This window comes from Lissotriton helveticus, chromosome 1_1 (genome assembly GCF_964261635.1).
Source record: "Lissotriton helveticus chromosome 1_1, aLisHel1.1, whole genome shotgun sequence".
Classification (NCBI taxonomy): domain Eukaryota; kingdom Metazoa; phylum Chordata; class Amphibia; order Caudata; family Salamandridae; genus Lissotriton; species Lissotriton helveticus.
In genome coordinates this window covers 284,546,310-284,561,751 of record NC_136057.1, presented here as the reverse complement: position 1 = coordinate 284,561,751, position 15,442 = coordinate 284,546,310, and the positions used below count along the sequence as shown (strand labels likewise).

General features: G+C 45.2%; 1 protein-coding gene across 1 annotated transcript in view; it reads left to right on the top strand.

The window, feature by feature from the left end:
- The window catches only part of BRAF (B-Raf proto-oncogene, serine/threonine kinase), an 805,579-nt gene that overhangs the window by 187,922 nt on the left and 602,215 nt on the right, over positions 1-15,442 (top strand). Inside the window, exon 4 of the mRNA XM_078668198.1 lies at positions 8,430-8,533. Within this exon, the coding sequence (XP_078524324.1) occupies positions 8,430-8,533 (104 nt within the window). The remainder of the gene's footprint in view (positions 1-8,429; positions 8,534-15,442) is intronic.

The following is a 15,442-nucleotide window of genomic DNA, read 5'->3' as shown; positions in this document are numbered from 1 at the left end:
CAGCTTGGACAAAGGGTTTCCTGCCTGGGGAGGTGCTAGCACCACTCCAGACAGGATTTTGTGTATTGGGTAGGACAGGGCTGAATAGAATCAGACATGCCTGGGGCACACAAGGTGTCCCTGTGCATAGGCCAGTTCAAACCGGTGCTGGGGCTTTCCAGCCCCAGTCCTGGCGCGAAACTGGACAAAGGAAAGGGGGTGTAACCACCCCCCTTCCTGGTTCCACCCAGAGGAGGGACCTAGTAGGTGATCCGGCCCCCCAGATTCGAATAAGAGTGGGAGCTGTGTCCTGAGACTTGAGATCATCCTGAATCAACGTGAAATACAGAAGAAGACTGGACTTCCACATTCTGCTGCACAGAAGACGGAAGAGAATCTCCCTTGTGGCCAAGGAGTGACCACCCTGTGAACACAGGCACCAACCAGCAACTCGACGTCTGCTTTGCCGCCGCCTCCCGCCGGACTCGAGCCCAGAGCCTGACAAGACCCAGACTCCCAGACTTCTCACAGCCCGATCCACAGTCCCTGCAAAGAAGGGACCCGTGGAGGCACCGAGAGACGTGGGACCGGACCTCTTGGAAGACCCCCGAAACGCTGACTGCGCAGCATCAGAGGCACCCTCGACGCTGTGCTTTGGGGTTTGAGAAGCCCCAACCTCGAGCAGCCCTTGCACCGAAGATCAGCCCCCCAGCATCTCCACGATCTGCGTGGGGCCCTTTTGCATCGTGCCACTCAACGCGCCTAATCGTCCACTTGCCGCGCGGCTAGTGGCCATCTTGGCGAAGAAACCTACGACTTTCACTGCGGGTCTGGTTCCTCCAGACTTGCCCTTGCTCCTGTAAAAAGGAGCCCCTGCTCTGACCTTGCTGGTCCGAGTAACAAGCCTTTTTCGATTCCTGCGTGGCTTGCATTAGCCAAGGCCTGTTTGCTTCAATCAAGTTGCCGACACTGCCAACAGCGAGAAGCCTGCGTGGGACAGCTCGTGACCGACTCCTGGACGTCTTCGACCCCTCGTGTCCACGTGGCTGCAGAGAGAAGCTACACCTCGACGCCTGTTTGCACCCGACATCGCCTGGTTCCACTCTGGTTCCACGGTAGTCACTGGCTAGTGACTTTGAACATTGTCCCCTCTGCTTTCAGGTCTTCACCTCTTCAGATCCACCCTTGGATCCACCGGAACTCTTCACATCGAGCCGCCTGCAGCATCTTCAGCTCCAAGCACCATCGACCTGCGTGACGAAACCCGACACTACTTCGACCCTATGCACCCGCTTCCTGTGGGTGAGGTAACTCAGCTCCGCCTGTGTTGCCACACTGGTACACACCTCTAGTGTCTGTGTCTAAAGTTTCATCCTTCTAGGTCACTCGGAAGGTTCCTTTTTAACTAACTTTGTAACTTTTACGCACTATTGACATTGCATTGGTAAAGCGTGCACTTTCCGCACTGCACCCGAGTCCCGCGGGCCTTTCCCGACTTCTTCACTGTTAGTCCCGAACAGCTCCAGCGATTCCCCAGGCCCTAGGCCTCTTCACTTTCCCCATAGTGGTTCTTATACCACTATTTTAGTATATGGTTTAGGTGGCCCCTAGGGCTCATCCATATTGTGCAACTTTTGTGTATTTTAACTGTGTTTTGTTTTAACGCATTTGCTTCTGTGCTCATAAAGAGTATCAGGGATAATTGTAGGAATAAATCTATATATATTTTCAATATATATCTGTGTGGTGTCCTTTCATTTGGTATTCAAGGGATTGTGTATGGTAAAACAGCTTGCTTCACATGCCTTTACAGAGTTTAGCCTAAGACTGCTTAGTCCATGCTACCCCTAGGATAGCTTGTCTATAAGGTTGACTTTACAACCTGCACCATAAGGGTTGCTTGGCATGGTACAAGGTGATCACTAGAACTAGTGAGCATCATATACCAGGCCAACTTCTCACAATGACAAGTGGGTATTAAATATTGTAAGAAATGGTTATCTTCTACAATTCAAGACACCACCTCCTTCGATCTCTCCGAAGGGCGTTCCCACCTTGTGTCATCCCATCCTACAAGAGGAGGTGAGCAGTCTTCTGCTGAAAAGAGCTATAGAACATGTCCCAATTCATCAAATGCGCCAGGGAGTGTACTCTCGATATTTCCTAGTTCAAAAAAGAGGTCCTTCTGTGTAGTACAGGCCTATTCTGGATCTTCGACTCCCAAACAAATACATCCGAAAAGAAAAGTTCTGGATGCTGGCTCTATACCAGATCTTTCCTCATTTACATCAAGGAGACTGGATGTGCTCCATAGATTTACAGGACACTTATTTCCATATTCCAGTGGTGTCCAGGAAGCATTGAAAGTTTCTCCGTTTTCAGATAGCTCAACGCCATCATCAGTTTCGGGTGTTACCATTCGGCCTCAAGTCAGCCCCAAGAACTTTTTCAAAGTGCATGGCAGTGGTGGCGGCTTTTCTTCACAAAAAAGAGATTTTCATTTATAATTACCTCGACGACTGGCTTCTGAAGAGTTCCATCCATCTCTACTTCAGTCGCATCTGTCGTACAGCCTCAAAATTCTGAGCAGACTGGGTCTAAGAGTCAATTTCAAGAAATCGATTCTCAACCCCACTCAAAACATTCACTACCTAGGTTCATCTCTGGACACCGTGGAAGGAAGCGTGTGTCCTTTGGAGGAAAGGTTTGCATCTATCAAGATGAAGTCTCGAAAACTGCTTCGAACTCTCCACCCTTGTGCGTCTTCATAGTACCCAATGCCCGGTTGCACATGCGTCCCCTTCAGCAGGCTCTGGAGGACCAGTGGGCACAGGCTTCAGGAAGTTGGGAGGATCGAATTACTCATCCCCAGTCTGCCAAGGACTCCATCACATGGTGGACAAAGAGATCACATCTGATGAAAGGTGGTCCCTTTCACCAAGAGACTCTGACTCAAACCATTGTCATGGACTCCTCCCTGCAGGGCTGGGGTGCTCATATGGATCACCTTCAGGTGCAAGGCCTGTGGACAGACACAGAAAAAGGTTGCCATATCAATTTTCTGGAGCTAATAGCTGTTCACCTGGCTCTCAAATCCTTCTTCCCATCTCTGAGGTCCAACTCCCTCTTGATTCAGACGGAAAACACCAAAACGATGTTTTATCTAAACAAACAGGGAGGCACCAGATCCAGAGTTCTGTCCCAGAAGGCACAGGCACTTTGGGGATGGTTACTGGCCAGAAATCTAACCATCAAGGCAGTCCATGTTCCAGGTGTCTTAAACGACCAGGCGGACTTTTTAAGCAGAGACTTCGTAGACGCTCACGACTGGGTGCTCAACAACGAAGTTGCACTGGACATCTTTCAAAGATGGGGTTTTTCAGATATAGACTTGTTCGCAGACGAGACAAACGCCAAATGCCTCATCTACGCATCCAGGTATCGCCAACCAGGGTCAATCGGGAATGCGCTACTGATAAGCTGGACCCAGAGCTTGTTCTATGCTTTTCCCACACTGCCTCTCATTCCGGCAGTGAACACCAAATTTTACAAGACCAACTCCAGGATGATATTGATCGCCCGGGAGTGGCCTTGCCAGTGGTGGTACCCGGATCTTCTTCAACTCTCCGAGGTTCCACAACGGAGGTTGACTTGTCGCCCAATCCTAGTGTCCAGGAGCCAGAGGAGAGTGTTTCATCCCTGCCTCCCCTTGCTGAGGTTAACAGCATGGCTCCTGAACTCTTGCAATATAGGCATTTAGGCTTGCCAGCTGACTGTATGAACATCCTAAAGGAAGCCAAAAGACCTACCAGCGCTTCCTACGCTTTTAAATGGAAGCGTTTCTACATATGGTGCTTAAATAATGGACATGACTCGATTAGAGGGCAGGAACATGTCATTCTGCCGTATCTATTGTATGGCTAAGTCGGGTCTGCAGTTCTCATCTATTAAGGTACACTTAGCTGCTGTCACAGCGTACAGAAAGTCACCTACGCAAGATTCCTTTAAAAAAAAAAAGTGTTTCCACCAGTGCGAGCTCCTTCTCCCCCATGGGAGCTCAATGTGGTCCTTACCAAGTTAATGGGAACACCTTTTGAACCAATACACAAATCTTCCTAGCAGCATTTGTCTTGGAAAGTGGCATTCTTGGTGGCGATTATTTCTGCTCAAAGAGTAAGCGAGCTGCAAGCTCTATGCTGTAAGGAACCTTACACGGTTTTTCATGCAAACAGGGTAGTTCTTAGGACTCATCCTAGTTTTCTACCAAAGGTGGTTTCAGATTTCCACATCAATCAGGGAATCACTTTACCCACTTTCTTCCCTAATCCTTCGACTCCCCCTGATAGGGCCTTACACTTCTCAGACCCTATGAGGGTGTTGAAGTTTTATTTGCACAAAACGAAGGATTTTAGAAAGACAGACCGGTTATTTGTTATTTATGGCCCCATTAATACTGGTTTGGCGGCCTCTAAGCGATCCACCTCAAGATGGATAGTCTCCTGTATTTCCTTGGCTTATCAGTTAGCGAATAAATCTCTTCAGGGGAGACCTAAAGCGCATTCAACCAGGGGAAAGACCTCTACCACGGCCCTACTCAGAAATATCCCCATTGCCGAGATTTGCAAAGCAGCTACATGGCAATCTGTTCATACCCTTTCTCGTCATTACTGCTTAGACTCAGACACTCAGGCAGATGCTCAAGTGGGTCAAGCATCTCTGAGAAATCTGTTTGGTTAGTTACTGGTAGCAACTGTATTTTAATTGTTCTTATTCCTTGTGCTACATTGCTCCTCCCCGAAGTGTGGGGTATGGGCTTGCTATTCTATTCACTGCTTATGACTATTGATGAGTATCCCCTGGAAGAGAAGGTTAATTTACTTACCTGTAATCCTAGTTCTCTTCCAGGGGTATACTCATCAAAGTCATAAGCACCCCGCCCTCCTCCCTGGATGAGCAAAGTAGGTGCAGGGTTTTTCAAGTTGGAATGTACGCCTTTACAAAAAGAACTGACCTCACTGTCACCTGTGGTGCATTCTGGGAGCAAAGGGCTCTCTGAGGTTCTTAAAGTCAAAGTGCCTAGATTCTTGTGATTCTTAAAGTCAAGGTGCCAGTTGTCTTTTCTGTCTTAGGACAGTTATTCCTATGCAGCCTATGGGCCAAACTGCTGCAATTACTTGGGTTTTTCCTTGTTCTGGAAAATAAAATATTCTTGTATGAAGCCATTTGGGTTTATAGTCTTCATTACAAGTAGTCTTAAATGTTTTTTGTTATTACAAGTATTGCTAAATTCTTTTCTAGCTGTTTGTCCCTATTTTGGTTAGAATTCTTACTTTGGGCTGCATAGTTACATATATGTACGTTTAAAATATTTAGGTGTACAGTTTTAAAAGTTTATAAACTTTAATTTCTGGGCATACACCTGTATATGTATGTATGTTTATATATATATATATATATATATATATATATATATATATATATATATATATATATTACAGGTAAGTAACTTATCCATCTGGCATGTTATATTGGTGTCTATATATGCATTTGGAGGGCTATTTGTTGACCATTTCTGGCATGTTATATTCGAAATGATTTAGGGACTTGAATTTCGGTGCGACTTCACGAGGGTGCCGAGCCATTGGGTATGTTTTCTGGCATGTTAGATTATAAAGATTACTTTGTACAAGAGCACCCTTGTGATGGATAGACCTCTACTCTTCTTCACGGTTTTAATGGTTATAACTCTTCTAGCTTGGGGACTTAATCTCCTTAATATGTGGGGGGGGGGGGGGGAGGATCGAGGCCGGAACCTGAAATTATACCCCATTAGTTGTTTCTACTGTGTAGATGCTTAGACTTCCTTATGTCCAACTACTAGCACTTAGTCTTAGAGTTGCTGCTTTTGAACGAGTGTGTAGAGGGTACTTGGCCAGTTTACTGATTTGGTGTCAGATCACCTTTGTTCTGAAATGAGGGACCTGCCAGGGGCTCCTCTGAGCCATCGGTCTGGGCACCTCTCATGTTGCTGTGCCTACCATACACTCACTTCACCTACCTCTCTGCAGCTTTAACCCTGTTTTGCAGGCATACCTCTATGTATGTCTGACAGCTCCCTGTAGTCTGATGTCTGTGGTGCAGTCTCTTTTGTCACCTTTGATTCTGACCTTCTATGCTACTTTCCTGAAGCATTATCTGGGAATCTTCTCATTGAGGACACAAGCCTAATTGACTATCTGCTAGTCTTTGGCTGTCAGCTCCCGTGCCACGTGCCTGCAAACTGTGAGCTTCATTTGACTCCAACTGCTCCAACACCTTGTGGCCCCCCACCCTCAGAAACCCACCCACCCAAACGGACAACCCTTGCAACCTCGGCATCATACTTGACTCTTCACTCACCAAGAAAGGCCAGATCAGCACTGTGTCCTTCACATGCTTCAACGCCCGCATACTTCGCAAGACCTTCAAGTGGATCCCCCGACTCTTGGAAGACAGTCACCCACGTACTCATCACCAGCAGACTGGGCTATGGACCGCTCTCTATGCCGGAATCAACATAAAGCTCCTTTGCAAACTCCAGAACGCTGCAGCCAGACTTATCCTCGACATCCCTCATCACCCCACACCTCCGCGACCTACACTGGCTTCCCTTCGAAAGACGAATAACCTTCAAACTGCTCACACACGCCTACAAAGCAAACACCAGACCCCAATACCTCAACAAACGTATCTCCTTCAATGCGCCCAAGAGAAACCTCTGCTCTGCTGACCTCGCCCTAGCCCCGGTCCCTCGTATCCACAGGGCCTGAGCAGTCCTTCTCCTACCTTGCAGCCAACACCTGGAACCAACTCCCCCTTCGAATCAGAGGAAGCCCGACACTGCACCAGTGCAGAAAGGACCTCAAGACCTGGCTCTTCCAATGACCAACTGAGCTACTCCCCCCTGTGTCTTGAGACCCTCACTGATGAGTAGTGCGCTTTACAAACCCTTGATTTTTTTCTTAACTTTATCATTTTCAGACATATACAAAGCTATGAAATATCCACAGTTTGTTCCTTCTCAAACACCTTTACGATTTAAACATTTGGTACCAACGTGCTATGCTATTCTCCAAAAAGCATATTACAAAGTTAAACAAAATTTATATAATGTATACCATGTTTGACCAATTCATATTCATTCTGCCTATGACCCCATAGTCTAGAGTGCGAGCTTGACCATGCGCCAAAGGGTATCTGGAACATATAAACAATATAGACTACTAGCTAGCACATTTCAACCCACGCTAGTGGGTACTATGCCGTCAGGAGTCTGACCAAGAGCAACATGTTCCAGGTTTTGCAAATATATTTTAAGCGGATCTCATATATCTTTTGGTCGAGACTTGGATGGGAGCAATTTAGCATATAGTTCGCAATTAATATTGCAATAAATGAGACTAGCGAGCCATGCATTAGTGGTTGGAAGCAGTGGTTGGAAGCAGGAAGCAGTTTGCTAACCCATTTAAGGGCAATATCCCGTTTAGCCTGAAGCAGCGCCAACGCAATAAATGTGCTCATTTTCTTGGGCATATTATAAACATATCCCAGGAGGGCGATCTCAGGAGCGAGGTCTATTACCAATGATGTCATTCGGGATACTAGTTAAAAAAATGGCAGTCCAGAGCTCCGCAATTTTGGGGCAAGTCCATGTCAAGTGGGGAAAATCAGCATAGGGACCGCCACACTTACGGCAATTGTGAGGCCGGAATGGGTCAATCGCATGCAGCTTGGCAGGCGTCATATACGCCCTCCATAAATATTTTAATTGAGTTAATTTATGCCTACTATTAAGGGAGACTTACCGATTCTGCGAACCTTTACAACCCTTGATTGATTGATTGATTGATTGATTGAACTGCCCACTCTGTGCTCACGTTTTACTTCTGCTGCCAAGACACTCTGGATCTGCATCTCAGCTGCATACCCGGGCTGTATTTTTTTTGGCTTCATTGGTGACACGAATAATACAGTGGAGCTACATGTTCGTCGCCGTCTCACACTATACATCACCGCTGCTAAGTCTGTTTTCAAATATTCCAATATATTATACTTGAAATTGATAGCATTATAGAGATGATTAGTTGCCTTGATGATATAGCTGGAGTGTGCTACCAAAGCTGATACCATCAAAATTACCAAATGCCCTCTAGCTGATGACAATTCAAAATGTGTCTGAATGCAAAAGAACATTGTTCCAGAAAAGTAGCTTCCTGTTTTTGGTTCGCTTATTCACAGAGGGAATTCGACTGTCGAATGGTATTTCATGTGTTAATGTGCTATTGCAACACTGAGATACATTCAAATTCAGTACCTGACCAAAATAAACGTATTCTGAAGTTTAAATATTGCAGTTTATTTTTTTCTTACCTTTTTGTCTGATGACTAATAATTAGTTTTTTATCTTGCAGGTTCCTGCGAGGTGTGGGGTGACGGTGCGAGAGAGCCTTAAAAAAGCTCTGATGATGAGAGGTCTGATCCCGGAGTGCTGTGCTGTGTACAGAATCCAGGATGGGTACGCTTTGTGTTCAAGCTCTAAGAATATCTAATTTGTTGGGGAAGGGAGGACCAAGTAAGTGAGTAAGGTTAAGAGATAGTTGTGGTTGGAGGCGGCGGAGGTACATAGGTTCAGAAGGTTGGAAAGCTGGTTTCACTCAGTTTAAAAACAGTAGTGATATTGGCCTGCTTTTTCCAGTATAAGACAGACTCAACGTTTGTAAAATTCTATGATTTGTGTGTGTGTTTGAGTACTTTAGATGTTGAGATGGGTAGAGTGGAACATGATTCTCCATCTTCTGGTTTTAATTGATATTCGTAAACCAAGAATATATCTTTTAAAGTGCAGGATACCAGATCAGACAGTATAAAACGAATGCTGCCTAGGAGGAATGTTTTCTGCCTTTTTCGTTTTAAATAAAGAAATACAGTTACAGTGGCACATGTATTTTCAAGCTTCACTAGTTTCTAGTCCATCAAGGATATTACGACTTAATGATATAAGCAACTTCAGTGAAATTGCACAAGAGGATAAGAAGGTTAATATTTACTATACAATAACAAAGGTGTCAGCATCCATTTGTTTGAAAGCTCTGCAGTCTAAAGCCCCCTCTGTAGTACCTATAGAGCTATTGCAAGAAAATGTCTCTTTTTGCATGATCACCCGAAAGTTTTGGACTAATGCAGCTGTTTTTTTACTCTGAGCACACACCGAGGCCTACTAACCAGACCTCAAGGCTAGTGTTCTAACCCATTACAAAAGGTATGTTGAATTGGCTACACCTAATTAGCATATGCTGACTTACTTATAAGTCCCTAGGATATGGTACCCAGGGTACCCAGGGCATATAAGACAGAGTTTTGTTCTCTCCCCCAAGGCTGCAGCACTGATTGCTCCACCCTGGGTGTGGCAACGTACAATATGGCTCCCAGTCAGCCAATGCAGTCGGGAAGAGCAGTTTTAAAAATGTTAGTTTGACTTTGCTATTCGAACCAATGGCAAAGCCACCACTTCCATTAATAACATATGCTCCTTTAAGATAGGCCTATGGAGCTCTAAGGCAGGGAGCAGTACATTATTAAGTAAGACACTTTTTATATGTCCTAACAGCAAAACTTCAGAATTTTCGTTTTTGCTGTGGAAAAGTTAGTGGCCCCATTGGCTGACACAGTGTTACCGGCTGACCTCTCAGTCGGCTAACTAATGAATGGGACTATAAAAATTAAAAATGGGCACTTCAAGGTATCAAACTAATTGTGGCATTAAACCTGACTTGATGCCCAAGTCGAATTTAATGTGACTTTTAAGGAAAGGCAACTTTTAGAATGTTTCCACTCTGTTGCCCAGTTTGTTCAGTGACCTTGAATAAATGCTGACCACCAAGACAGCCTTCTGCTCTCCAGGGCAGTTGTGTGAACGAACCCAAGGCTCATGAACAATAACTCCTTTTTGCAGGAAGCCACTCAGGGTGTTGCCCAAACAGTGAGCTTTGGTGGGCAAATGGTGACCACACTCCTGAAGGGTTAGTTCCCCCTTTGTTCAAGTAGACAGGCTGGTGGCAGGAACAGAGAGGGTAGACCAGTGCCCAAATCGGTTTTCCCATGGGCGTGTAGGCCACAGGTAGCCCCACTTCCAGGGTGAGCTACTAAGCTCTTAACATTCAACAAGGATTCAGACATCTTGGGAGTGCGCTAAATAGTGCACACTGGGATTAGATGGCACATGTACCCGGACCTCATCACATGGCGAGAGGTATCCTGGTATCCCATTGGCTAGTGACCGTACCCCCTTGCCCCAACCCCAAAGCATTTTCTGGGCATAAATATGGCACCCATGGCACCTCGAACATCAGGTCACGTCAGAACTGGAGAAGAAACTGAAGATGGATATCCTGCTGATCCCTGGACCTGGCAAGAGAGGCAACACAGTCTGCTGAACTGCACCTGCTGCACCTTGGGCCAGCAAAGAGAGGACTGTGCCTGTGGCCCCTGGCTCATGGAAAAGTCACTCCCGAGCCCCAGACCAAAGAAGTAACTCCAAGGCTGACCCTCTGGAAAAAGAACCAGGGCCATCAAAGCTGCAGAAGCCTCTTCCGTTAAGGCAGTAGCTACTTTCTATGAATCACCGTTGCTGGGCACAGGAAGAGACCGATCCTTAATGACTAAAAGTAGAACCCGAGCCTGCTTGACCCTGGAGTGGCGTGTGAGTTCAGATTAGTTGCCCAGGAGGGACACCAGCCTTCACCAAAGGATACTGCTGGACCCGTTGTGTACAGATAATCAATAGCACGGCCGCGGCTGGCCTTCGTCTGTTTCAAAGAGGACTTTGTTGGACTCTGACACCTGAGGAATAACTGTAAGAACACCCCTGATGAATGCACAGCACCCTGAGCGTCCTTCAGCATCTTGCATCCCTAGAGTGAGGATCACTCCATTGAAGCTTAAGATGGTTGCGATGTAACACGTGGAACTGGGCTTGAGACTGCTTTGGTGATCAGGTAACTGTCCAGATACTCCTGGTTACCCCTGGCCAATGTGGCATTTGAACTAAAGAAGTCTGTGTATACATACATTATCTGGCCTGTTAATGAAAGTAACCAATTTGAAGCATGAAACATCTATGAATTATGATGGGCTGACAAGAAAAGAGGAAGCAAATGTTTACAAACAGAATAAGGAAAGCTATTATATAGTCCCTAATTTATCAAGATTTCCGTACCTACATCTCAGACCTATAGGCTTTACTTTACAACTCCTGGATCTTTTTCTTTTCAGGTTTGGATGTTGTTAGTTTTTCTTATCGCCTGCTATAATGATGAACAGGTGTGTGTTCTGTCAACATGTCTGTATGATTATGTTGCTTCAGAGTCCATAGCTGTTCGCAAATTAGTATCAATCTGAGTCCGATTCTGGAGGGGAGGGGGTCTTTTCCCTTATTTTGTTGTCCACAGTTGAACCGGAACCTGGATGTAGTGTACCTAGTTCCTCTTCATGGAATGCTATCACCCCACTACCCCCTTTCTTTGTTTTACAGTGCCATGCCCGAATCGGGCTTAGTTGGAACCTCAGCGGCTCATTGGTCCCTCCGGAGCACCGTCTGCGCTCCTGCCCATTTCATGCAGCTTCTGGGCTGTGCGTTTTGGAGTGTAGAAGGACCTTACACGCGACTGGATACTGCACTCTTTTTTGAGGTTCAATGCTCTCAACGTTTGTTTGAGTATTTCAGGCGACTTTCTCTGTACATGTACAAACATCTTATAGTATGGAAATGTGAGCACTCGGTTAGACTCATATTGTATGGTACCTTTATTGTGGGCTATTTGTAGGATGGAGTCTATATCCTTGGTTCAGTATCCTACAATAAGTAGCCTTGGAGGCACCCCTAGTGGTGGTCTTTAAGTTTGGGCCGGAGGAAAATCCTTGATAATGAAATAATTTGAGAGCTCGGCTTCAGGGACCCATGTTCTAGAGCAATCATTGTTTTTTTAGGAGAGTCAACAGCACACCTCCATTTGGTCGGTGTATTATATCTTTGTAGTGCCGTTCTTGACAAGGAGGTGAGTGACAATGATCATTCCGCTTTTGAGCTGTTCAGAGTTCTCCAGAAGTCCAGCCAGTTCTTCATGCTAAAGACCCCACAGTCTAGCCGTTGTCTGTGCTCATGTCTTGGATTCTTGGGGGAATTCCCGGTCAGGGAGATCACATGCCTTTGAATAGTGTGCATAGGCCACATAGAGGCCCACCCATCAGTCCTAGTAATTCTTTGGACCTGTCCCAGCCCTTATTTGACTTGCCTTACTCTGACCTGTTCTGCATTGATCCTTAAGCCCTGCTTGGAAGAGGAGGGGTGTGCCGGGGCAGTAGGAGGGGCACACGCAGTAAGAATCCCTTGTTCTGCACTAATGAAGGGCTTACAACCATGCTATCCTCCGTATGTGCCCCCCACACTGCTAACAATTCTACCCCCATGCCATAGGAGGTTACCAATCCAGGCCCAGGGCCCCACTTGACATCCTCTTGCAGGGGTGTCACCCACACCTGGCTCTCCTTCACTCACTTAACAGCAACGGTGTCTGGCAGAGGGCAAACACTAAGCTTTCTCATTTCTCCTTTTTTGTGATGCGGGCCTTACCCAAGACCGTGCCCCCACCCCAGCACCAGACTCCAATTCGGGTTGGCAGTCTGCCACCAGCACCATTGTGGTGGGCTGCGTTTTCACCTCCTCTGGACTGAAAATCTGCCACCAGTGCTGACCAGTGTGGTGACAGTGGCACTTGCGCCCTGCATAGGCCCAGGAGCCACAGAAGCATTGACCAGGTATTCAAGGGTATCGAAGCACCATCCTAAATAACATGTGCCAAGTAATGGTGCAGGACTGTACATGATTATTTAGTTGGGCGCTCTTCTAACATGTGGCTGTCAACTTGGAAACCACTGGCAGTATTGTTTACCCTCTAAAGGTACAGAGACATAGGGTTGCACTGGTGTTAAAAATAGTAAGGACAAAACATGCTTGTAGACTTTAATTGAATCTTAGTAATATCCACTGATCAAATTACATCTTGTGATCAAACCTCTGCAGAAAGCAGGCTACATTTAAGCCAGGTTTTGTGATGGATATGTTTTTACACTAATAGGTGGGTGCTCGTTTTTGAAAGTCTGACTCCGGTGTGAATGCACAACCTGACTGCTCAGTCATTCCTTGGTTCAGGTATATTAATGTCTTCATGTATAAGAAAGGATTTGGTGAATACAGTGATTACCCTGAATTGCTTACTGAAAACACTAGCCTAATTGCAAAGGGGAGGTTAAGTAATTTAAGATATGGATAAAGGCCACCTCCCCTTAGACAATTAAGTACTGATTTGCTACCACAACCAATTGTTGGCTATGGCAGTATAGCTCTTTACCTGAGGTTCTACCTGTGTATCTTAACATTTCTAGTGTTTGCTTTGGCTTTTTATACCAGGCACTGGGCATGGACAGTGGTTGACTTTGGAATGTGTACAGTTTTCTGTTCCTAAAGTGAGCATTGTTATTTTCCTTTGCTTATCTTTTGAGGAATGGAGGTCTAGCACTCCTTGTTTTCAAATGTTACTATTTATTCTTGCTCTGAAGCACCTAAACATGCACTTGGAAAGCTTTCTTAAAACTTTTAAAATGACATATTCGCTGTTGTCCTGTAATACAGAAATTGAATGTTAATTATACAGACTAATAAAATAAAAATTACCAATATTTGTTTATAAATTACTTAATTTGAGTCCATTTTTAACCGAACCCGTAAATCTTAGCACTGCTCAAGCAAGTAACCACTGTTTCATAACATTTTGTAAGTCATAAGCAGTTACAAATTTGCTTTATTAAACATTTCCAATTCACAGGCGCTTTAGGGCACATGCATAGAATGTGGAGTAGTGTCTCTCTCATCTCATTACAGAGTTGACAATCAGCTTCACTCCTTGCTCTGAACCAGCCTTTTTGGCATTTCTGCTGTGGAAAGGGAGAAAACCCAAACCATTCTAATCACTCCAGACTGGCTGAAAAGGGTGATGTACTCGCACATATTGAGATACTTCTGTCTTTCACTCTGTCTGCCTCTCAAACCAGACCTCCTCTCAGTCAAAGGGCAGGTTCTACATCCTGCTCCCCGAGCCTCCAGCTTCATGCCTGGAGATTGAGCTTAGACACCCAAGCTCTTTCCAGCTGCCACCCGAAGTAATCGATGTCATATTTTCTCATACTTTCAATATTTGTCCCTCCACAAAATCTATGCATCATGTGAGCAATTTCTAAGTAGAATTGTACATCAGAGGAAAACATTACTTACTTTCACCACCATCAAGAAAGCTTTATTTCGGTAACATACCATAAAAAGTAGGCTAAAAGCATATAAAAACAGTACACATAGGTAACGATAAAAAACAGCTAGTACAGAAATAGTTTCTAAAACATTTTCCAAAAGACACAGTTAAGCAAAATTCATACATGTCAGAGCCCCGTTAAAATGGTAGAGATAAAAGAATTTATAAAAAACAATGACATTTATTAAAAACAGTGGGGAGCCGTTCCAGACTTGGACTCAATCAACAAAGCTTCTGCGCAAATACAATAAATCCAGTTGTGTCTGACTTTAACACTCTGAGCTCTTGCATACAGTGCCAAAAACTAAAATTTTTGCACAGAGGTACGAGCCAGTACCTCCTCGGTTTAACGTAAGCCGGGCAAAAGAAGAAGACGTGGAACTCAGTTTCATTATCACATTTACATGCTGGGCAGTTCATCTGAGGAGCAAGAGATGACCACTTGCTGGTAAAGGCTCGTAAGGGTAGAACTCCATGCCTCAGTTGAGCATACAATTTTTTTGCAAGAATTGGGTATATGTCATCTAAGAATCGCTCAAACAAATAAAAGTCTTTCACATGCAAAAAAGAAGCAGTAGCAGAACCAATTTGGGGATTACTTATTGCTGCGTTAAGTTTGTCAAAACGATAGATTTTCGCAAGCGTGATACGTTAGATGGTTTTGCATTCCCTCTCAGGGTCAGCCCATAGAGCGGGAACTCCTAACCTTGTAAACTCATTCTTAATAAAAGTGAGCCAAGGAATTTTCAGAGCGCTCGGATAAGTCAGTATTTCTTTCAGTTCCTGTCTATACTTTATCAGCTCTGGCGTCACCCATAGCCTGCGCCAAAACCTGAGAGGTTTTAATGCTAACTCTTCATCAATAGATCTAATCCCCAGGTCAAGCCTTACAGGAAGGAGCGGGGACTGGTTGGAAGTACTAGCAACTGTCCTAAAAATGTATTCTCAACCCTGGTGATTTCAGTCCTGTTACAGTGTCCCCAGAGTTTGCCCCCATACATAATAGCACCCCTTGCTTGAGATTTATAAACTTCCAGCGGAGGGCCAACAGGTTTATTGGTGGA